General features: G+C 44.1%; 1 protein-coding gene across 6 annotated transcripts in view; it reads left to right on the top strand.

The window, feature by feature from the left end:
• The window catches only part of PTPRM (protein tyrosine phosphatase receptor type M), a 787,775-nt gene that overhangs the window by 727,133 nt on the left and 37,057 nt on the right, over nucleotides 1-23,585 (top strand). For all 6 annotated transcript variants that reach the window (XM_027068512.2, XM_027068514.2, XM_053205687.1 and 3 more), the window contains one exon: nucleotides 2,420-2,517. In XM_027068512.2, coding sequence (XP_026924313.1) covers nucleotides 2,420-2,517 — 98 coding nt within the window. The remainder of the gene's footprint in view (nucleotides 1-2,419; nucleotides 2,518-23,585) is intronic.

Here is a 23,585-nt window from a genome sequence, read left to right as displayed (position 1 = left end):
TGAGATACGTTTTAGTATGTTTAATAGTAAATAATACAATCTATACATAAGCATATAGGCTCACTTCTTGATTCACTTATTCACTGAGCTCCTGCTATGTCCCAGGTGTTCCATAAGGCACTAAGGAAATTGTAGTAAAACCACAGCCACAGCCATGTTTCCCTCCAGGGGGATCTTAAATAATCACAAGGGAGTCTAAAGCTCAGAAAGGGGAAGTGAGCTGCACTTGGGAACTGGCCCACAGCCTGGAATATCTCTGGAGTGACTCCTGTTGGGTACGGAAGGGAGACGTGGCTTTTCTTCTGCAGGCACATGCCATCCACAATGCTGGAACATCTGATTCATCCACCACAGCCATGGTCATCAGAACTCTTTCTGCAACTTGCAGACTAGGTGGCTCAGGCCCGTGTATCTAGTGAAGGAAGCAGAAAGTGCCTGGGCTGCCTCTTTGCGGAGGGGGAGGGGAGTCATGTTGGGAAGGCTATCTGTGTATACAAAGATAGACTCAGGGTATATTTGTTCTTGTGAATAAGTGACAAGCGGTTCAGGACACAATGAATGCTCCTGTCCACAGGCTACAAACGTAGTGATGGATGGGATCCAGTGTTTATGTGTCCCCTCTGTAACCTTAGATTGAAGTCGTTGAAATCCTCAGCCCATACCTCAGGAGAATGGCACGTGCGTGGGCTGAAATGGCAGGGCACAGCTTCATGAGAGGTGGCGGGCCTGGACCCATCAGGGGACAAGACACAGAGACATCAGGAGGTGGAGTCAGTTTTCCTGGGAAGGGTGAGCGTGTAGTCGGAGCAGCAAGGAGGAATGATAGAAGCTTGTGTTGTAGACAGAAGGCAAGGAGGTTTTGATGGTGAAACTGAAGAAGAAAAATTACCCAAGAACCAGCTGATAATCGGTCAAGATGAATGGGAGGTACCTGAAGGGGGGCCCCCGGCTGTGCCACCATTACTCAGTGTCCAAGCCTTAGCCAAGGAAGGACCACTTATAAATATCTTTGAACACACCTTGTCTTCGTGTTCATGCTTTGCTATTTATAAAATGCCTAGGTATGCATTAACTCCACGACTCCTCAAAATAACCCTGAGATGTGTCATTGAAATCAGTATGTAGATCAAGCAAGATGAAAACACTGAAGCTTACAGTGGCTAACTTGTCCAAAATCACACAGCCAGTGAAAAGGTAGAGGCAGATCTCAAAGTCAGATATTTGAGTTCCAGATCCAGTAATCTGCATTGTCAAGATCCTATAGTACAACCGGGTCCTGGTCCCAGCATGTGCCTGACCATTTGTATGATTCCCCACGTATCATGTGGCTCTTGTGCCTTTGAGGTTGTGCTCCTCTCGTTTCCTTGCATTTCTTATTCTTTTTTTTTTTTAATTTTTTTTTCAACGTTTATTTATTTTTGGGACAGAGAGAGACAGAGCATGAATGGGGGAGGGGCAGAGAGAGAGGGAGACACAGAATCGGAAACAGGCTCCAGGCTCCGAGCCATCAGCCCAGAGCCTGACGCGGGGCTCGAACTCACGGACCGCGAGATCGTGACCTGGCTGAAGTCGGACGCTCAACCGACTGCGCCACCCAGGCGCCCCTCTCCTTGTTCTTTAAAGATTTGTACTGTTACGCTTACACCCTCAGACATGCATGAGCATCAAGTAGAGATTAGGGTTTTTGCAAATCTGGTTTCGAAGAAATGTTATATTCCAACTTCCTGTACCTGCTTCTATAGAACTGGCATTTTGTAATGCCCGCCTCCCCCCTCCCCTTTTTCCCGGGTCCATAAGAAAGAGCTTTGGAATACTCAGATCCCAGGAGTTGAGCAAGGAGGTACTGATCACGTTCAGTGACAGGAAGTACATCTGCTTAAAAGTCTAATTTCTCTCTCACTTTTGGAAGTCAGGTGAAAAAAAAAAGGATTAATTTGACAGATGGCACAGAATAAGAAAAATATTAGAAACAAGAAGAGGCCATTTTTCCTACAGAGGCTCATTTCATTCTATATACCATTTCCCTGGGATATCTGCCAATTGTTAGCAGGAAGAGTGATGTTATCCATTTTTTAAAATTTCACTCTTGAGTATTATGGAGATAAATAGCTAAATGATGGAGAAATAACTTTCTTTCACAGCAGTCGTTTAAGAGAGGTAAAAAGAGCTCAAATGCAGAGACGTTTGATGACATGCGAAAATTCAACCATGTATGAAAAATTCAGTATCTCTGGAGGTGCTGTTTGAGCAAGGGCACCCATCAACACTAGCATCGGTCCTAGAAAGGAGAGCTAAGTCCATCTATAAAAGTGAGGGGACTGCATGCGAGCCTTGCTAGGTTTATTTGCAAGCCCCAGAAATTAGCCAGTTGCAAACTTACAAAGAGAAAAAAAAAAGTCTGTGTTCTGTTTTGCTGCAGGACCAATGCAGGAGACCATCTATGACTTCTGGAGGATGGTGTGGCACGAAAACACCGCAAGCATCATAATGGTGACCAACCTCGTGGAAGTGGGAAGGGTAAGTCGGCCGTCCGCCTCCACGGCCACATGTTCCTTGCTCAGTTGGTAACGTGGAGTAAGGCCAGAATAGGCTTTTGAAGTATTGTGTGTACTTTAGCAAACGTTAACTACGACACCTCCTCCTGTCGCTTGCTGCACTTGCTTATAAATTATCAGTAAACATAGACTGAATTGCTTTCATTTGTTGCGATAGCAACAGACAGGCAAGGCACTCAGGATTTAAAAGCAGTTGTTATCTGGCTATATTGAGCACATGAAAACACCTCTAAGCGCGAGAACACTTGTTGCTGGGTGTCAAAACACAATGGGTGCTGCATTAGACGCGACTGCATTCCCTAGCTCCGGAACGTCGACTCTGAAAACAGAGTAAGCCACTGGATGCAGTCCTGAGCTTGGCATTCCAGCATCTCCTCCTGCTTAGATTTTACTTTCCTGCCTCTCTGTTTCTGAACCTGCCAAATAGAGATCGTCGTCTTCCCCCTGAAGTCTTGTATGACTTTATCTGTAGGAACTGGTCACGAGAGCTGTTTTTATCAAAGCGGGAAATACTTAAGCAGTTATAACCTAGGTAGTGGTACGCTATAGGATTATTTCCAAAGTGAAATTTATAAAGGAGAAATACACAGGGTGCAATTGCTTTGTTTTATAAGAGTGTCAATTCCATGGCTCTGCTCAACTCAAGAATCCGTTAGTTCTTTTTTTTTTTTAAGTAAAAGTTTATAATTTATTATGTACTTTGATTTGCATGTGTCATCTCATTAATTGTCACTTTAACGTTGTGAAGTAAGTTGGTATAACTGCCTAGGTTTTTTTTAATTTATTTATTTAAATTCAAGTTAGTTACATACAGTATAGTATTGGTTTCAGTAGAACCCAGTGATTTGTCACTTACATGTAATACCCAGAGCTCATCCCAAGTGTTCTCCTTAATGGCCATCACCCATTTAGCCCATCCCCCCACCCACCTCCCCTCCAGCAACCCTCAGTTTGTTCTCTGTACTCAAGAGTGTCTTATGGTTTGCCACCCTCTCTGTTTTTATCTTAGTTTTCCTTCCCTTCCCCTATGTTCATCTGTTGTGTTTCTCAAATTCCACATAAGTGAAGTCATATTATATTTGTCTTCCTCTGACTTATTTCGCTTAGCATAATACACTCTAGTTCCATGCACATTGTTGCAAATGGTAAGGTTTCATTCTTTTTGATCCCTGAGTAGTATTCCATTATATATATAAACCACATCTACTTCATCCATTCATCAGTGGATGGACACTTAGGCTCTCTCCATAACTTGGCTGTTGTTGCTAGTGCTGCTATAAACATCGTGGTGCATGTGCCCCTTCAGTTTATTTTGAGAGAGGGGGTGGGGAGGGGCAGAAAGAGAGGGAGAGAGAGAATCCCAAGCAGGTTCCACACTACCAGCACAGAGCCTGACACAGGGCTCGATCCCATGACCCTGGAATCACAACCCAAGGTGAAAGAGACAGATGCTTAATCCACTCAGCCAACCCATTACTTCATAGAAAAGGTTGACATTGTGAGATTGACCCTCAGCAGCAAAGGTAGCCTGGAGATTAGCCTAGAAGTGAAATACTGGGGCAGAAACCATAAAGGGGTTGTTGCTTAAGATTCTTGGTCAGCCTTAAAAAAGAAGGAAACCCTGCCATTTACAACATGGATGAACCTGGAGAACATCATATAAGCCAGTCACAGAATACATGATTCTACTTCGATGAATTATCCAAAAGAGTCAAATTCATATAAGCAGAGAAATGCCATAGTGGTTGCCAAGGGCTGGGAAGAGGGAGAAATGGGGAGTTGATGTTCAATGGGTACAAAGTTTTGGTTACGCTAGATAAATAAGTTCTGGAGGTCTGCTATGCAAAATAGTGCTTATACAGTTAACAATACAGTTTTGTGCACTTAATTTGTTCAGATGGTAGATCTTACATTAAGTGTTCTTACTACAAAAACAAAGAAAAAGGGACATAGGAAACTTGGAGAGGCATTGGATATGTCTTATCTTGGAAATAGTGATGATACCACGTGTATGCATATGTTGAAACTCATCAAGTTGTGCACATAAACATTGTATATTGGGGGCACCTGGGTGGCTCAGTAGGTTGACCATTCCACTCTTGATTTCAAATGAGGTCATGATCCCTGGGTTGTGGGATCAAGCCTCGTGTCATCAGGCTCCACACTCAGTGTCATCAGGCTCCACACTGCGTGAGATTCTCTCTTTCTCTCTCTCTCTCTTCCCTGCTCATACTTTTTTTCAAAAAAATAAATACTTTTTAAAAAATAAAAATAATTATTTTTTAATGTTTTTATTTATTTCTGAGAGAGAGAAAGAGAGCGCGCGAGTGGGAGAGGGGCAGAGAGAGACACAGAATCCGAAGCAGGCTCCAGGCTCTGAGCTGTCAGCACAGAGCCTGACGCAGGGCTCGAACTCATGAGCTGTGAGATCATGACCTGAGCTGAAGTCGGAGGCTCAAGCAACCACGCCACCCAGGTGCCCAAAAATAAAAATAACTTTTAAAAAATAAACATTGTATATTGTAATCATGTATCAGTTATACTCCAGTAAAGCTGTTTCCAAAAAAAAAAAAAAAAAGGATTTTCAGAAGTATCAGGAGGTGCAAATCAAGAAGAGAGACATTCAGAAGTGGGAGGTACTTTCAATTTTCACAAAAATAGCAAACTAAATAACCTGAAAACCCTCCTCCTACAAACATCTAGAAATTCTAGATAAAATATAAATATATATTTTAATAACTTTGTATATTATATGTAAATCATATGTAAATATGTATGTTAAAAATATTTGGCTTAGCTTTCGAGAAAGGAAACTACTAGAAACCAGAAGAGTGAGAGCTAGAGGCCAGACGGAGAGCGGAAACTGCCACTGTTCTTTGGAGGCTGGGCAGGTGGGGTGCGTCAGTCTTGGAGGGAGGGTGGGGGACCTCAGACTTCATGATTTCGGATCTTGGGTTTTACACCCACCCAAAAACAGGAGATCACGTGTTAGGCCTGTGCAATACGAGGAATTTGAACTCGAGATTGCCACCTGACACCTAAGCTCACAAAAGGTAGGCACTCAGAGAAGGGACAGTGGAGGGGGACGCAGAGGGAGGTGGAAGAGGGAAGCCAGCTGGGCACCGGAACAGGGAAGTGAGAAAGAGACAAATCAGTCTTCACTGAGGATCTAGAGGAGAAAGCATTTCCCCCAACTCATGGGTCAAAGCAAAATGCCCTGATATGAATCAGAACTTACTGAGAACTATGAATCATAGTGTCATAGAGTAAACTTGTAGGATGCAGATAAAATGGTACCTAAAAGGGTGTATGTGTTTTTAAGTGTCATTAGAAAAGAAGAAAGACCAAGCATCTAAATCAAAAAGATATGTGTTGGGGCGCCTGGGTGGCTCATTCGGTTAAGCATCCGACTTCGGCCCACAATCTCATGGTTCGTGAGTTCGAGCCCTGCGTCAGGCTCTGTGCTGATGGCTTGGAGCTTGGAGCCTGCTTTGGATTCTGTGTCTCCTTCTCTCTCTGCCCCTTCCCCGCTCACGCTTTGTCTCACTCTGTTTCTCAAAAATAAATATAAATGTACAAAAAAAATTAATAAAAATATGTGGAGAACAGAATACAACTAAAGAAAAAAGGAAATAATAGAACAGAAAATTATTAAATTAAAAGCAAAGAAACAATCATGAAAATCAACAGAATCAAAAGGGTTTTGTGAAAAGATTCACAAAATAGACAAACATTTGGCAATCTGAAGTACAAGAAAAAAAGCCAAGAACTCTCAATATTTGAAATAGGAAAAAGATTCTTTTATCATAATAGATAATATGAATAGCTAACAAACTTGAAAAATTAGAGAAGTTGGGTAATTTTCTTAACAAGTATGATTTTCCAAAACTGATTCAAAATGGGACAAAAATTACGGGGCACCTGGGTGGCTCAGTCAGTTAAGCGTCCAACTTCGGCTCAGGTCATCATCTCATGGCTTGTGAGTTCAAGCCCTGTGTCGGGCTCCAAGGTAACAGCTCCAAGCCTGGAGCCTGTTTACAATTCTGTGTCTCCCTCTCTCTCTCTGCCCCTCCCCCATTCATCTCTGTCTCTCTGTCTCTCTCAAAAATAAATGAACGTTAAAAATTTTTTCTTAAAAAGTCTGAGTAGACATTAATTAAAAAGTAAACAGGGCGCCTGGGTGGCGCAGTCGGTTAAGCGTCCGACTTCAGCCAGGTCACGATCTCACGGTCCGGGAGTTTGAGCCCCGCGTCAGGCTCTGGGCTGATGGCTCAGAGCCTGGAGCCTGTTTCCGATTCTGTGTCTCCCTCTCTCCCTGCCCCTCCCCCGTTCATGCTCTGTCTCTCTCTGTCCCAAAAATAAATAAACGTTGAAAAAAAAATTAAAAAAAAAAAAGTAAACAATGGTTAAAAATTGACTCAGGGAAAAGCACCAGTCCCCAAAGTATTAACAGGTGTGTTCTACTAAATATTCAAGGAATAGATAATTCAAATCTTATGAAAATTATTCGAAGGGAAGAGAAAAGGAAGACTTCTCCCCCACTTTAAGAGACTTGTATAACCTTGATATCAAAACCAGACGAGGACATAGGAAAATAGAAAATTATGGGTGCCACAGATTGGGAAGAGAGAAATAGACCAACAGATCAAAATAGCCCAGATGTTGACTATAGCCATATGTAGGAAAATGTGTAAATAGTGGGGAAAGCACGAGCTTTTCAATACACTGAGCTAGGAAATTTGCTTATCGGTGTGGACAAAAGAAAAAAATCATAAAACACCAAAAACAAATGCCAAATAAAAAACAAAATGTAGGGTCACCTGGGTGGCTCAGTCGGTTGAGCGTCGGACTTTGTCTCAAGTCATGATCTCGCGGTCTGTGAGTTCGAGCCCCATGTCGGGCTCTGTGCTGACAGCTCAGAGCCTGGAGCCTGCTTCGGATTCTGTGTGCGTCTCTCTCTCTCTCTGCCCGTCCCCGCTCATGCTCCGTCTCTGTCTCTCTCTTTCAAAAATAAATAACATTAAAAAAAATTTTTTAAACCCAAAATGTAGCTTTAAATTAAGCTTTAAACCTTGTAGAAGAAAATATGAAAGAAAATATTTATGACCTTTTTTTAAAAGAATGTTTCAACGATACCTAAAGCTCAATGTGTTAAGAAGAGAATGGGGAAATTTGACCGTATAAAAATGTAAAACTTTCTCTACGTAAAGGATATAAAGTGACAAGACACTGGGTAGACGCTCTGAGACCATTATGTAAAGTATAAAAACATACAAAGCAGTATTTTATGTACTGAAAATACAAAAACTGTTTATTGTCTCTCAGTTCCCTCTGCTGGGAGACAGGGCAGGGGAGCTGGCTTAGAGACTGCTCCCATGTACCTGGGCTCACCATGTACCTGGCCTAAAAGGGGCCACCCCATGTCTCTGCCACCCACCTTTCACCTGGGCAGTGGGGATATCACAGCACCTGCTTCCTAGGGTTCTTGTAAAGATTAAGTGAGTTTCGACATGTCAGGTGGTTAGAGAACTTCCCGCCCCATTCTAAGGACTTCATAAACATAGGTATTCGTGACACCCTTACCTTTCCACCAACAAACCTAAGACCTATAGTGATGTCTATATTTACGTTTTTTGTCTCATTCTTTTCCTATGAAAGCAGTAATGACTACTGAAAAAAAAAAAAAAGTTCAACACCACCAGAATTTTTGGTCTCTGCCTTCTGGCACTCAGTAACTGCCCAAAGAAATGAATGAGGGAGGTTTCTTCTACCTTAGTGTCGGAGAGCAGTTAGCCTACGCTAGGTTAATGTGAAACAGCCAAGCTACAGATTTCCTGTTTTCATGAACTTGGGTTTCTTTCCCTGAAATGTATGATGGATTCGGAATCCTTCATTTCACAAATATTTGCTGACTGCTTGTGCCTGATAAGAAAAGATCTGCGGACTGCTGTCACAGCCTTGAAAGGTATTCACCCCCTCAGAGTCTACATATTTGCATCAGAGCCCACTGAAAATAATCCCAAGGTAAATTAGTCTGAAAAGTAGATCATTTTAAAATAACCAGTACTACGGGTTTTAAGAAAATGATAAATAAAGGCATACATGGTCTTTTCTCGCCTAATTGAAATTCCCAAGGTTACTCTCCTCTGGACACAGTGACTGAAGAAGTGAGTAAGTTTCATATAACCCTTTTACTTTAAGGAGGGATGAGGACAGTATAGTTCTTTGGCAGAAAGGTCAAAAGAAGACCGTGCCGTGAAATTACTACAATGACAAAAGGCAAAACAAAACCGCTCACACACTAAAGCCCACTGTCTCATGGACATGGCCCACGTTTCAGGGAGCTAGTTTTCATTCTGAGTTACCTGGCTTTGGAGAAATAAAAAATAAAGGCCCTGAGGTGATGGTCTGTTCCTTCCATCAGGCACTTGGACCCATCCCATTCAGGGCAGTCACTGTTGGTTTTCTTGATGGAAACAATTCCTTCGGATAAGTAACCATGGAAATTCCAGCGAAAAGTATGCAGCTAAAAGGGGGGAGGGTGACTGGGTTTCAGATTAACCCATAAATGGAAGCCCACAGAAGTAAAGAAACCCATCATTTTAGGTCTGGTAAGTTTATTTAAAAAAAAAAAAAATCCTTCCACATCCTTATGAGGTTTGTAGGGATGCAGTTAGCCCTGAAGAATCCTCACCTTGTTACCATCAGCCCGGTGGATCGGTCTGTCTTCAGTTAGTAATGAATTTAATGGCACCTGTCCTTGAAATGTCAGGTGTGATTTGGGGGGGTTTTGACAAGAGGTCACATTCCCTCCGGGAAAAGGCACTGCCCTTTATTCCAAGCCACTTCCCGTTGTTAATCCTGCACATTTGTTTAGAGATTACTTCCCCATTCTCCATGCTTAAAAACAGCAACAACAAACCACCGAAGAAATCAAAATGACACGGTTTTTAAGGGCCACCACTACCTACTTAACATGTTTACCGCACATGGTGTGTCCTTCATGAATTAGGCATGAGCTAAGCGGATGCCTATTTGTTTACACAGACTTGCTGCTGATTCATTAAGTCAGAGCTGGGAACCCGCTTTCCCCTGATTTTTGCCCTGAAGCGCTCTGCATTAGGCGGCTGTAATTGCCGGTGCTGGAGCCTCTGGGAAGCCCTCCCGGTTGCCACACCTGGTGCAGAAGACACTTACGCTGCACTTCCCTCCATCGGGGTCCCCGGTACATCTGCCAGGACCTGTCATTATCTGAGACTTCCTTGTCACCGCCATGCATCCCCTTTCAGCCGGTGTGTTCTGGGGAGGGACCCTTGTCAGTTTGCCTGGCACCTGCCGACGGCTGCACACCTGGCATTTCAATTGCTCTGGAATGTGCTGTGATTGTTTTCCCTCTTTAATGAACCCACCTGAGGGACATTTCGCTTTTTATCCAGTCGCCTGTTTCCCAGGCATTCCCATTTACATCGTTTGTGTGGAGATTCGGAAACTCTGTTGTGCTGTTGGGCTAATCCATCTGCCAAAAGTCTTATAACCAAATCTGCGGGACTCCCAAAGGAGATTTTTGCGCTGGTAATTTAAGCTAATGATTTCTAAACATATTTAGTCAGTTTTATGAAGACCTCATTAGAATGTGACTGTTTATTAAAAATCCAAATGAGGTCTGATAGTCATATAGGAAAATTATTTTTGAGTTGCTCTGAATAGTTCTGATAACAGGTGATAAAGGGTTTTGGGACTAAGGGAAGTGAAGGCCAGAGGTGTTAGCCTCTCTCAATATAGAGGATGCACAGAACCACCTAAATGGATGCTTTAAAGATTATTATCAAACCAAAGACGCTGACCTCTGATTTCTTTCGTAACATTTGTCACTAAAAGAATAACAAAAGAAAGAAGTGTAAGATGAGCGCTTCATGTCAGAATTAACTTTCTAATTCACATGCAAGGAAGGTATATTAAGATTCCAAGTGCCCCCGGTCATGTACAACAAAGAACATCTGCTTCTCTCCACAAGTCACCAGATTTAGGATCAACGAACGAAGCAAGAGAGAGGCAAGGTTGCCCCTTTATAAAACGTGGAAATATTGCTTACTAGTAAGAATAACATAGGTAATGCCTAAAGGTACAAAATACCAACAATATTTGTATAAAATCTCTGGAGTTCTTCCAAGACATCAAACTCATACCTGAAAGGGAAGAGACAAGTTCTTTTTATAGACATAACTAAAATTTTTCTGTCTTGAACTCTCACCATTGCCTTTTATAGATTTTTTTAATGAACTGGATATTTAAGATGGATATTTTATGACCTGGATAATTATAGTACTAGCCTTTGATTAATTTATACTCGTTCAACAAACCTTCCTCTCCATTTCGATTTACCATCAACCATGTCAAAGATCGTATTAATGTAGCTGATTTAAGCCTTACCTCCCTCTGTAACTTTAACAAAAACTAGGGGGAAAAGAGGTAGTTGGCACTGTAGTATGTGATGATTCCCACCCAGGCACTGCCACACTTCACATCACCTACCCCCAGCATATCACCCAGGAGGCAAAGGACTGAGCTATCAGCAGGAGGAGAGGGACCCTCTATAGACCCCTCCATAGACCCCTCCATGCCAGCCAGCTCCTCCAGGAAGGATGCTTCCCTATCTGCCCCACTGAGCCTTTGAGGTTTTCTCTGCCCAAAGATTTTCTCAGTTCCCCTCTTTAAAAGTTAGAAAATTCATGAAAGAGCCCAGTTTGTCTTGTTCACAAATTAAACCCAAAGGTTGACTTTCTACTCCCTTTTCAGCCCAGCATCTCCAACATTTAATGATATATTTACCATATCTATGGCTTTAAGAAATACAAAGATGTTTATGATGCACTTGTCCTCAAGGAACAGGCAACCACTGTAGAGAAAACACAGAGGGGCGCCTGGGTGGCTCAGTCGGTTAAGTGTTCGACTTCAGCTCAGGTCATGATCTCGCAGTCTGTGAGTTCGAGCCCTATGTCGGGATCTGTGCTGACAACTCGGAGCCTGGAGCCTGCTTTGGATTCTGTGTCTCCCTCTCTCTCTGCCCCTCCCCTGCATGCACTCTGTCTCTCAAAAATAAATAAACATTTAAAAAGAATTTTTAAAAAAGGAAAACACGGAGAAAGGGAGTAGATGGCAAGATGGGAAGGAGCGAGTAGTCTGACACAGCTGTGAGATCTGATGGGGAAGTACAGCTGAGTCTGGAGGGCTAGTTGTGGCCTTCCAAGGCAGAGGCAAAGGTAGACGCAGGAAGTGAGTGCTGTGTTTGTTGTAACAGAAGGCACCGAGCTGGTGAATCGTGTGTTCTAATTAGTGCTTTTGAAAGGTAGTTCTAGCAGCCACTGCAGAAAGGTGACCGAAGGCATGGAGACAAAGTCAGGTTGGAGCAAGACTTTCAGACTCTCAGTGAGAGATGATGTGCACTTGAGTTGTGGCCGTGGCATTGGGAATTTATGGGAGACACACAATTTGGGTGTTATTTGGGGATGCTAATAAGGGAAAAGAACTGAATTGTGCAACAAGGTTTCTGCCATTGTGACTTAGAATGCTATAAAGAATATTGACCAAGAATGAGTATGTATCCCTTCTCTCTGCCTCAGCCCCCCAAAAAGAAAAGCAAGTTTAGGAAGAAACTAGCATGATTCATATTGGACATGCTGACTTTGAGATGCTGAATGAACAATGTGGGGCTTTCCAGAAAGTTCTGGAGGGATACATGTGCTGAAGACATAGAGACTATTAAATGCGTGATTCTCTCTTCGTTTACGGAGTATCTACTGTGTGCTAGGCTTTGGACTAGACAAAGGATAACAAGATGGAAAGACATGACATGATCTAAGAGCTAGAAAGACCGGCAAACAAAAAGTTATAATGCAAAGTGATAACCACTGTAACAAAAGCGTGGCATTCGTGGGCAAAAAAAACAGGGAGAAGAGAAGGACTAAAGACAGAGTACCAGTGAATATCTGTATCTCAGGGCAGACAGGGAAAGAGGGACTCAGAATGGAGACTGAAAATGACGTATGAGAGAAATAAGGTAAGAACCAAGAGACTCCACAATCGTGACTAAGAGATGATACAGTTTCAACGAGAAGGAGAAGGTAAGCAGTGTTGACAAAAGCTGCAGAGAGGCCAGGTACCTCTAGGGAAAGGTAGGTCAGCAAAATATATTGAGCACCTATTCTGTGCCAAGCATTCTGCTAAATGACTGAACAAGCCTTATTTCTTTGAATTATCATGGCCACCCTATGAGATACATAGAAAGATTTCTATTTTCAAAGTTAGCAAACTAAGGCTCAGTGAGGTTAAATAATTTGGCTAAGGCCACAGAGCTGGAATGTCTAGAATGTCTCACTCCAAAGGCCATGCTCTCTCCACAATTCCACAAGGCCCCTGCTCCCTGTCTTTGGTACGTAGCTTGTTCTTGGAGACGTAAATCAAAGAAAGGAGATGGAACAGCACCTAGAGGTGAGAAAAGGTCAGGATATGACTATAATGGGGAGAGCACCCATGTGGGCAGGCACTGGTGGTGGTGATGCGGTGGACATGAGCAGAGTTGGAAGTCTGAAAAGAAGATGTAATTGGAAACAAAGATGAAAGGTACAGGTAAAGAAAGGGGCAAGGGGACAGAGGAAAATCACTGACAAGGTGGAGGGGGGAGGGTTCCTTCAGGGAACAAGCCAGTGCAGGATACCTGTCAATGTACGTAGACACAAGAGGCCAGAGCTACAAAGATACGTTAAGCATGTCCACAGGAATGAGGAGGCAAACATGGGGACCCAATTCTATGACAGAGGTTTCAGAATGCTCGGGTAGTTCATACAAGAGTCACCTCCCATCAGACTGGAAGGTGACGTTGGAGGGGTTTGCTAATAAATGCTTCCCGGAGGAATGTGGTGTATGGAGCTGAGTGCAGGGCAGCAACTAGGGTTTAATCAGCAAGGGAAGAAAGGAAGGGAAGAAAGGGTGCTCTAGGCAGAGACATAGATTCCCTTAGTTTCCCCAGGGGAGACTGCGGAGATGTGTTCAAAATGAACATGGCAAGAATGCACGCTTTATCACAGAGAGCTGGGTGTGCACTTGAGGAGTGGGAAGCAGAGAGCCAGCCCCTGAAGGACTGAGTGACAGAATGACATGGAAAAGGGGACATAGTGGAGGTTCTGCAGAAGGAGAGTATGGAAGGCAGAAAAAAATAGCCATTGAATGTAACAAGGAAAAGTCTTTGGTAACCTTCTGCCTGAGTAGCTTCAGAGGGAAGACCCATCAGAGCCCTTCAATTATATGCAACAGAAAGCAACTCAGGCTCATTTAAGCCAAAGGGAAATTTACTGGAAGAACATTAGGAGCTCAGCACGTTCATGTGAAGAATACGGCTTGCAAACAGACAGGAAACAAGGCACCAACTCCAGAGAGCCAGTGAGTGGAGGGGCCTCATGGCCAGTCTGGTCAAGGTGCCGGCACGGAGAGGACGCGTGCCGACAACTTCCGGCCCGTTTTCACTGTGCTCAGGATTCACATTACAGGGACCAGAGCATCTGACTCCTCCAGGTTGGTTCATATGCTCATCCCTCGCTGGCCAGGGCCCCTAAATGGCAAGCCACCCCGTAGGGAGGAAGAAGTTCCCCAGAAGGAAGTCAAGAACACATTAGAGAGCATGAGTGGGTGAAACAGAGGTTGAGTGACCTAATGACCTATAGGCACAACAGACAGGGAGGACGGAAGGCAGTCTGCAGAGTCAAGGCCACGGCAGAAAACGAGAACACACAGACGGAGTGGGAGCTCGTCAGAGGCTTAGCTGAGAAGGGGAGAGAGAGAAATATGGCAGCACACAGAGGACCATTGAACAATCAAAGGCTATTTTAAAGGTGGAAGGCCTTTGAAAGTATTATGAGTTGAGGAAAGAATCGGGAGAGGGAGAGAAACTGAACATCAGCACGTGGACAGCCAAGGGAGTTTTCTCCCCGAGGGGGCAGGAAGCAGGGCATCCAGAGCGCTGGTCTTCAGTTCATCCTTATGAGAGGTGACAGCGTTTCCTCTGAGCCAGGAGAACAGAGACAGATGAGGGTGCATTTAAATAAACGGAACCAAAACATAAAGAGAAAACTTGAACCAGCACCCTCTCCTGATGGTGTCCGTTTTCCCCGGTGACGATAGGAGCAAGGCCCTGGGCTGAGAGACTTAAGGAAGTTGGACAAATCACTATTTTAGGGAGGCCCAGGAACGCCGGGGAAGGGGGGCAGCCTGGAGTAGGAGCTGGCATGTTCCTGTCTTAGGAAGAAGGTACAAATCGGGGAGGGTGTCAGCAAGATGAGGTCGGTGGCAGCAGGACCAAGCTGCACGGGAATCTGGGGCGGCCGGGAGCCAGAGGCCTCGCAGAACTGACAGAGGGGAACACTAGGGCCTTGGGGGCATCTCTCAGGGACTAAACCAAGCGGGTTCTCACCACCTGGCCTTAGTTTACGCATCCTCGCAATGAACAGAAATGGGCCCAGTGACCTCTAAAATTCCGTGTTTATATGAGGAACGTTTGTATGTTTCTTGTTTACGTTCTGGCTGGAGACCCATTTGAATAACAGATGGCATCTGCAGCTCAGATCTGTTTTAATGCCCGTGGCCTCCAGACCTCCCTGGCGCTCACTGCCTCCTCTCTGAACACCAGCAGCGGGGAGGAAAGTGTGGAGTCTGGATTCTCAAAAGGGAATGAATTCAGTAGAAGGACAGGAGGGTCGCTTCCTCAGGACAGAGCTGTCCACTCCTATTTATTCCGCACTAGTATACATGAATTTTGTAGGTCTGGAGCAGAACACTGCAGTGGGTGATTAAGTACCAACGGGACGAATTCTGTCGGTGTTCTATGTATATTTAATTTGTGCAGACCGTAAAGATGCTCGGTTTATAATTTATAAACTTTCTTTTCAAAATGATCTAATCTGACTACAGTAAATTAGGATTTTGAGAGAAGGTACTCTTTTCGAAAGTTCTCAAAAATGTCTATAACGATGCCTTGGGTTAGCAACTGGCACAATCAAGCAGTCTTCCCTTCCACACACATTTCTGACCAGCAGCACCACATCTGTCTCCTTGCATGCCGCAGGAAGGGAGAATGTGGCTCCTTTGGAGAACTCTTGCAGTCATCTAATAGAGATATCTATGTACACCCCATCATGTTCTGTGTAGCTGCAAGTATGACTTTTGCATCTGGAAAACTATCTCCTTATGCATGCAAATAGTTATCTTACTCTCCCCAGATCCGTTAGAGAACCCTGATTGTTACTTAAGGCCCATCAACCCAGTTTGGATAGCCAATTTATTTAATTGAAAGGTAAACTGTGGTATAAAGGACATGCAAAAATGGATACAGTTGTAAAGTAAATTCATTTCACTAGGAGACACTTCATTGACTACTAAATTGAGTGACAATTTTGAAAAATGTGAGACTAAAGGAAACAGATACTCTCACAATAAAGCAAGGAGAAAACCACGTAACTTTATTCTTCAATCTTAGTGAAGGTTTATTATGTCCTTTTTAAAATTTTTTTTAATGTTAATTTATTTTTGAGAGCAAGAGAAAGAGGACGCATGAGTGGCGGAGGGGGAGAGAGAGGGAGACACAGAATCTGAAGCAGGCTCTGGGCTCTGAACTGTCAGCACAGAGACCAATGCAGGGCTCGAAGTCACAAACTGTTGAGATCATGACCTGAGCCAAAGTCGGCCACTTAACCAACTGAGCCACCCAGGCACCCCATGTTTTAAATTAAATTCTAAGTACTGCATTTTAGGGCTTAAAGTAATGAAGTTTTTTATGTAAAATATGATACCTCTAATGCTAACCCCAACTTCCAGAAAATTTCTAATAGCGTGCCTGTAAATAAATATGCGTGTTTATATGAGCGTGTGTGTGTGTGTGTGTGTGTGTGTGTGTGTAATACCTACTTTTTTTTTTAAGACTGGCTATTGCCCTCCTCCACATTTGCTCACTTGGGTAACTAGACTAGACCTCTTTCAGAACTGCCACAATCCCTGTACCTGATCCAAGTTTCTTCCCAAATATATTCGTATCTCTCTCTTTCCTTCTACCATCCTCTCTCTCTCTCTCTCTCTCTCTCTCTCTCTCTCTCTCTCTCTGCCTCCCTCCTTCCCTTACTTGCACATCCTTACCTCAGTTTCAGAAATGCTCTCTGCCTTATTGGGAACAACCAGCTGTCATTCGTTCTAAGTGCCGACCATTGTGTCTTCTGGATTCTGTATGCATTGTCGCAGCGAATTAATGAATTTCCTGTGGGGAAGACAGGATCAGGCTCTTATCTTTTTCACACACCTCCTGTTTCTCTGATGGTACCCACGGCAGAAATCTTAACCCCTTGGAGTCTTTGTCCATCTCTCCTGTGTCTCTTCTGGGACAATTCCTTAACGTGCAGGTATCAGATGACCTCTCAACCTGCTGTAGGTGAGGGCCAGAAAAACAGGAGGGAAGATCCCCGCCTTTCAGACATTTACAATCCAGGGGCGGCTGGGTGGCTCAGCTGGTTAAGTGTCCAACTTTAGCTCAGGTCATGATCTCACGGTTTGTGAGTTCAAGCCCTGCATGGGCGGCCCTGGGCTGAGAGCTCAGAGCTTGGATCCTGCTTTGGATTCTGTGTCTCCTCTTTCTGTCCCTTCCCCGCTAGCACTCTCTCTTTCTCTCTCTTTCTTAAAAATAAAAATAAAAAAAATTTTTTAAAGGTTTAAAAAAAAGACATTTACAATCCAATATTAAAGGCAAATCACACAGTTGCACACAAGAGAGAACAGCACACCTTTGGGTACCATTTTGCCCTCCCCCACCAGACCCCAGGCCTCTGTGAGCAAAGACTAGCCTATCTCATCTGTGAGTCCCAAAAGGCCAGACACATAGAAAGTACTAGAAAATAGTCAGTAAATGTTTTTGAAGAAGTGGAAGAATAGTTACAAAAGAATATAAGCTAATGCAAAATAACCTATTTGGTACAAGGGAGATTTCTCTTTCTTGATCTCCTTCCCTTGATTTCTTCCATGTTGGGAGAACAGGCTGAAATCTTAAGTCACACATGTGCGTACAACACGCTCATTATGGACGTGAATGAAGTTCACTGCAGCTCTGTTGGTTATGACAGAAGTAAATCTACATTCAGCCCACCTAATGAACCCTTTTGCATTAAGTTCTTAACAGTTCGTCCTAATCCATTATGTCCCTTTCAATAAAAAAAAAAAAAGGCGAAGTGAGTTTTTTACCCGGCTGATGATGAGTTATAAATCAGGCTTTGGAGCCAATGCTTTACCCGCTCTGAGTTATCTGATGCGTTCCTATCAGCCATCTCCAATATTGCCACAGTGACAGGATATTATAGGATGAAAGCAAATTTGCAGGTCTGAATAACAAGTGTTTCTCCAAATACACTCTCCTGGCTCCCTGGGTAACTGCCAGCTGCGTGCAGTTCAGCTCTTTCAGTGTGGCCAAACCCATGGAGATGACTTTGTCGGAGTGCTGGCTTTTATGGTCATTACTGTCAAGCCCTGTCGCTTGCTGAACTGGCAGGTCCTGGAAAATCCTCGTGTTCATCTGTGTCGGTCCTTCCACCATATTCTCTGTTTTACCGGGCTGGCCTTAGACCCTCTCTCGTCTCACTCTGTTACGAACTTTATCTGCAGTTGTCTCCGGGGTGCATGGAGGTGGTCACCTGCCCTAGCGTCTATAAAATGCTTAAGAGTGTGGAGGCCCCGAGTGTGTAGCAGATGGACAGTGCACCTGGGACAAGAGCATCCTAGTCTGAGGCTTTTATAGCGCAGCCCCGGTCACATTTGTACCTGCACAGGCAGCATACAGCTGTAGTTTGTTGGCAGTGTAATTGCATGAAATACGGGATGATCTCAAGGCTGCAATAGGCCTCCACCTTTGTTCTGCTCACATGAGCACTCGGAAATTGGTTTTTCCCCTACTTTGCACACTGCAGGTATATGCTATTCTTGAATAATTTGTTGAAACCCACAGTAAATGGTGTCCTATCTGGAATGCAAAAAGTTTTTCCCACGTCTACTTTTTCGACCTGCTAACTTCATCTTCTGAGGCCTTGCTCTGCCTTTTAAGGCTTGGGGTTATCTGGCCAAGTAAATATGTGAGTAAATGCTGGGGGCCTCCCAGAGAAGAGGGCCAAAGACGCGAAATAGTTCAGTGAATGGTTTTGTGACTATGCATAACTTCATTCTTTGGGGGTTTACCTCTCTTAGCTTCAGACTCTCTACCTTGAAATAGAAACAGAACCCTTACCACTTAAAATTATAGAAGGACAGAGAATTTTTCTTCTAGAAAAGCATGGTACGTTCATGATCTCACCAATGATAGATTCATTTCTGATGTTACAGGGTAGAGAGTCCAAAAACAAGAGTGAGTTTGTAGACGTTTCAATCCTTTCAACTGGTTGAATCACCTATTTCCCAAATTTACGATACACTTATATAATGTACAGTCAAGAATTAGGCAGGTGCCTAAATTCTTCAAAGTCCCTTGCTCTGTTTAGCAATTCCTGTGATGACCTAAGGAAGAGTGCAAAGGAACAGATGAAGATATTGAGGCCCCCAGGGAGGCCGGTGACTCACAGAAGATCCTCTTTCGTGCTTCCTTCACCCTTCGAGCTATTTACCTTCCCAAAGAGATTCATTGGAACAAGAGTATATCCCAGAGTATCTCAGAGTTATTTACCCCAGATCCATGCTTCTGAAATTAAAACTCATTGTCTTCCTTATCCTGGCATAGACTAGAGAGTGCGAGCTGTTGTTATCAATAGAGCACCCGGTGTGTTAGACTATGAGCTATTCCCTTTTTAGTAATAGAGGTGTTGACACAATGGTAAGAGGGCACAATGCCAACCCCCACTAAGAGCTAGTGGAGATTCCTCACAGGCTTACCAATGTGGTGGGTCTCTAGACCCTCACCATGGCTCTGTGATACAGGCATTGTGCTGTCCCCATTTCCCAGATTAATAAACTAAAGACTTCAGATGTTAAGAAACTGGCCCAAAGTTCCACAGCTGGTAACTGTCAGTTCACGACTGGAACTCCAGAACCACACTCTTGACCACTAATGCAATGTGGCTTCCAAAGAAACTCATTCTAGAATCATGTAATTGGATCATTCTCAAACTTGAGATCATTTTAACAGTCGTGTAATCTACTTACCTTCTTCCGCAAATAAGGAAACTGAGGACCAGGATGTTCCTGTGACTTTCACAGGGTCACACAGCTAGATTGTAATACAGCTAGAATTAGCCCCAAGCCCTCCTGCATGCCAACCGGGCCTCTTGCCATTACACTATGCTGTGTCATCATTAAATATATTTTTCAAGAGAGGTTAGAAAAGCCTTTTTTATCAGTGGTCCTTAAAAATAAAATGTTAGATACCTCTGCCTAACAGAATGTGTATATGGGTGTGTTTTCAAGAACATTTCTGGTCTGTAACTAATCCCAAGAGGTCACATCCTGGGAGCCTAGGAGAGGCATCTAGCCAAGTCCCTGAGCTCACCTGCTCTAGGAACCCTGAGGTGCATCCGTTACAGTGATCACCCCATCTGGCTTCTGCAGGCCGCTGTCCGCTGTCTACCCAGCGGCTGGTGACAGAGATGCGTGACATGTGAACCTGGGCAATCACCTGTCCCTAGCTCCCCTGTACCCAACCCACTCATACATGCATCCCAATGTCTGGCTTGCACTCTGCGCTTAGCAGTCCACCCTGCACGGCAGCTGGCTCGGCTGCACAGAGCCCCGAGGTGGTTCCAGTGATTATGCACGCTCACACAAAGGGACTAAGTACCCTTTAAAAATGTGGGTCCTGCAGAAATCCATTTTCTGCATTCTCCTCCGCTGCTCGAATACACACCTTCTATCCCTACACCATTTCTGTTATTTTAAATCATCGCACCAAAGTTAGCCAGGACAGTGTCAGAACAACTGGAGACCATGAAACGGGAACTGTCCTTACTGCTGTTGGGAGAATCCCATCCTTCCAGGGAACCACCACCCCCTCCCGCCAGCCCGACAGGGACTCCGGACCACTCAGGCTTCCTGGAGATGCCTCTGCCAACTTTCACCATTTAGAACGCCTTCCCTAGTCCGTCCACCCATGGAAACTGAACTTCATCTTTCTGTTCTCATCTGTGATGTAGTCTCCCTTGTACAGGTTTGAATCTCTTCCTTTAGAATTAATATTCTTTCCTCTGACTGCCAATAGCAGTTTTTATTTGTTAATTTTCACAAATACTCACTTGTGCCAAGCATGTTCTCAGAGCTTTACAAACAAGAATCTAGTTAATCTTGATAAAACTTTATTATTATCCCCATTTTACAAAGGGAGAAACGGAGCCACAGAGAGGTTTGGTAACATGCCAACGGTCACACAGCCGAAAAAACGAGGCCAAGCTTTGAACCCAAACAGTTGGCTCTGGGGAATGTATCCATGACTACTAAGCTTGCCTCTCATTCTGCTGTGAGTCAGAGTCAGATTTGTAATTTACATACCTGTGTCTTCACAAGCATTAGAACCGTAGCTCATTCCTCTCTTTACCCCAGCGATGCCTGGTTTGGGTTCTGCTCATCATGGGCTTTTGAGGCTGTCTGGATGATTGGCAGGACAGCCTAGATGCCACTGTCGTGAGCTCAGACACAGGCTTGGCTACATCGAAGGCACAGTGTCGACCACCTAAATTTCTAAGTCCATCTTTTCATATCTCCAAGCTTCAGATTATGTATTCATAAAATAGAGATAATGCTACGGCCCCACAAAATTAGTGCAAGGTGGCATGCAATCAGATCATTCTAGAACTTAGAATGATGGTAACCTCCGTATGGTCTAGCCAGAGCTCTTTTTGCGACTCGCACCAAGTCAACAGTTAGAAAACCTTATGAACTGAGAAGTCCCTTGTAGATCTAAATTGTTACCCTGGTACAAATGAAGACTCCCAATGAGAGACAAAAATATGGATTCTTTTTCTCAAAAAATATATCAGATTTCACTCTAAGAAATATCGCCTCGGGAGATACATAGATATAAATATAGATGCAGATGTAGATATAGATACGCACGTGATGTTATCATTGCTTAAAAGGTTTCTGAAACTCATCTTTCAGAATGATCTTTAGAGTATGTGACCCGCTCTTTCTGTTGTCCTTAGCAGTGGGGAATGTCCCTCCTAGGGCGGGAGGACTTACATTTGGGGAATAGCTAAAAGTCAAAGCCAGATCTACTGAATAAGATGAGGACAAGCCTTCTGGATATATGTAGAGCTGATGCTTACTGGTCTAGCTGGACTCTAGATCTAGGACGCTATTCATCCACATGAAGTAGAGAGAAAAGGGACAAGACAGATTCCTCAGGTGGTCCACAAGTGGACATTTAAAATGCCACAAGAGTCACATCAGCCCATGCGTTTCTTTGCAGTTGGTGAAAACAAACGTTACGGACATGGGTGTGGCCTTGTGCGTCATTGTAGGCAGTGTATGTAACATTAATTAATCGGTGTGGTTGGCAAACCAGATAGAAAGCCAGAAGCTTTACGGGTGGGGAGGGGAGTTCAACAGGAGCTTGAAGGCGTGAAAGGGGGATTTACTCAGGCTGTGAAGTGCTTTTCTCAAATTCAAACTTTCCCGACCTCCAGAAGTTCACGATATAGTGCCAGTTTCCAAACGGTTTTCAAGGATGTTGCCCAAGGGAAGCCCTAGGGCCATAGGAAGCAGGTCTGGAACTAGGAACTAGGAACTAGAGACCCTCTTATGAGCCAGGTACTTGTGCAAAGTATTGATATGTATTATCTCAGGTGATCTTCCCAACCTCCCTAAGAAATCAGTGCTATTGTCTTCTTTTCCACGGGAGACAACTGGGGCTCCCAGAGCGTAAGTCACTGGCTACGACACCACAAGCTCACTGGCAAGAAAAATAAAGCTTGTCTATATGTCTCTATGACTCCATCACACGGAGACCTAAGCAATCTGTATTTTCAGGGTATTTAAATGAATGAATGTTTTTATTGCTGCGAGAGCACTATATAAAATTGGGGGAGGGGTCATAATAAATCTGTTCTCTTGGGATCTTGGCTGCCAGCTGTTCTTGGCTGGGGCTCTTTTTGGTAACTGTGCTTGTAGCAGTGTTCGAGCTCTTGCTATCCCAGATCTCTATCAGAGCTGTACTCAGCTGGCCCTGAACATAGGACTGTGGTCGTTCTGTCTTTGGATGGCTCTTTTGTTGTTGGGTTTTTTTTTAAAAAAAAAAAAAAAAGGCTGTTGAAAACCTCTTGACAAATGAAAACTTTAAACAGTAACTTTTTCTTTTTCTTTTTCTTCTCTTCTACCCCTTTACAGATGTGTTTATTAGATCACACTATGGTGCCCCCAGTTTAAGAGCTCACATTCAATTCCGTAAGCCTTCTTACTCATGAGTTTCTTAGCAAAACGAGTCCTGGGACCCATGCACAGTGCACGTAAATAGACCTTCCCATTCTGCCCCAGGCTCCTTCCTGCCAGCTGCTAGGGTTGGTGATACAGAAGGCACCAGCAGAAACACAGCAGTTTGTGATCCTGGATAAAAATGAGCAATGGTTTCTGTTCTTCCCTCCAGCCCCCAGCACCCGCGCAGCATACCCTCTCTTGCTCCTTGATGAGGCAAGGTAGCTAAAATTATTGCTTTCCACTTGGTATCAGTTCCTGAAGCCAGACCTGGCAGAAATTATAATCCACTTTGAGTTCCCTCCGCGCAGAGAGCCTTGAACCTGGGGCCAGCGCCTGGGTCTGCAGCCTCTCCCTCGCCTGCCGCCCATCTAGCTCATTTCCTGGAGCAAGTCCCTAGCCCTCCCTGTGCCTGCCTTTCTTCTGTTTCTTTATTTTCGGACAGGAGAAATGGAAGGAATGAAGAGGACAGGAGGAAGGCCGGCCCTGACCCGTGCTGGCTCTCTCTCTCTGGCCAGTCGATTGCCCTCCCTGAGCCATTCTGTGCAGCCACAGTCAGGAGAA

The sequence above is a fragment of the Acinonyx jubatus genome, chromosome D3, assembly GCF_027475565.1.
Source record: "Acinonyx jubatus isolate Ajub_Pintada_27869175 chromosome D3, VMU_Ajub_asm_v1.0, whole genome shotgun sequence".
Taxonomy (NCBI): Eukaryota; Metazoa; Chordata; class Mammalia; order Carnivora; family Felidae; genus Acinonyx; species Acinonyx jubatus.
This window is presented reverse-complemented; position numbering and strand designations above follow the sequence as displayed.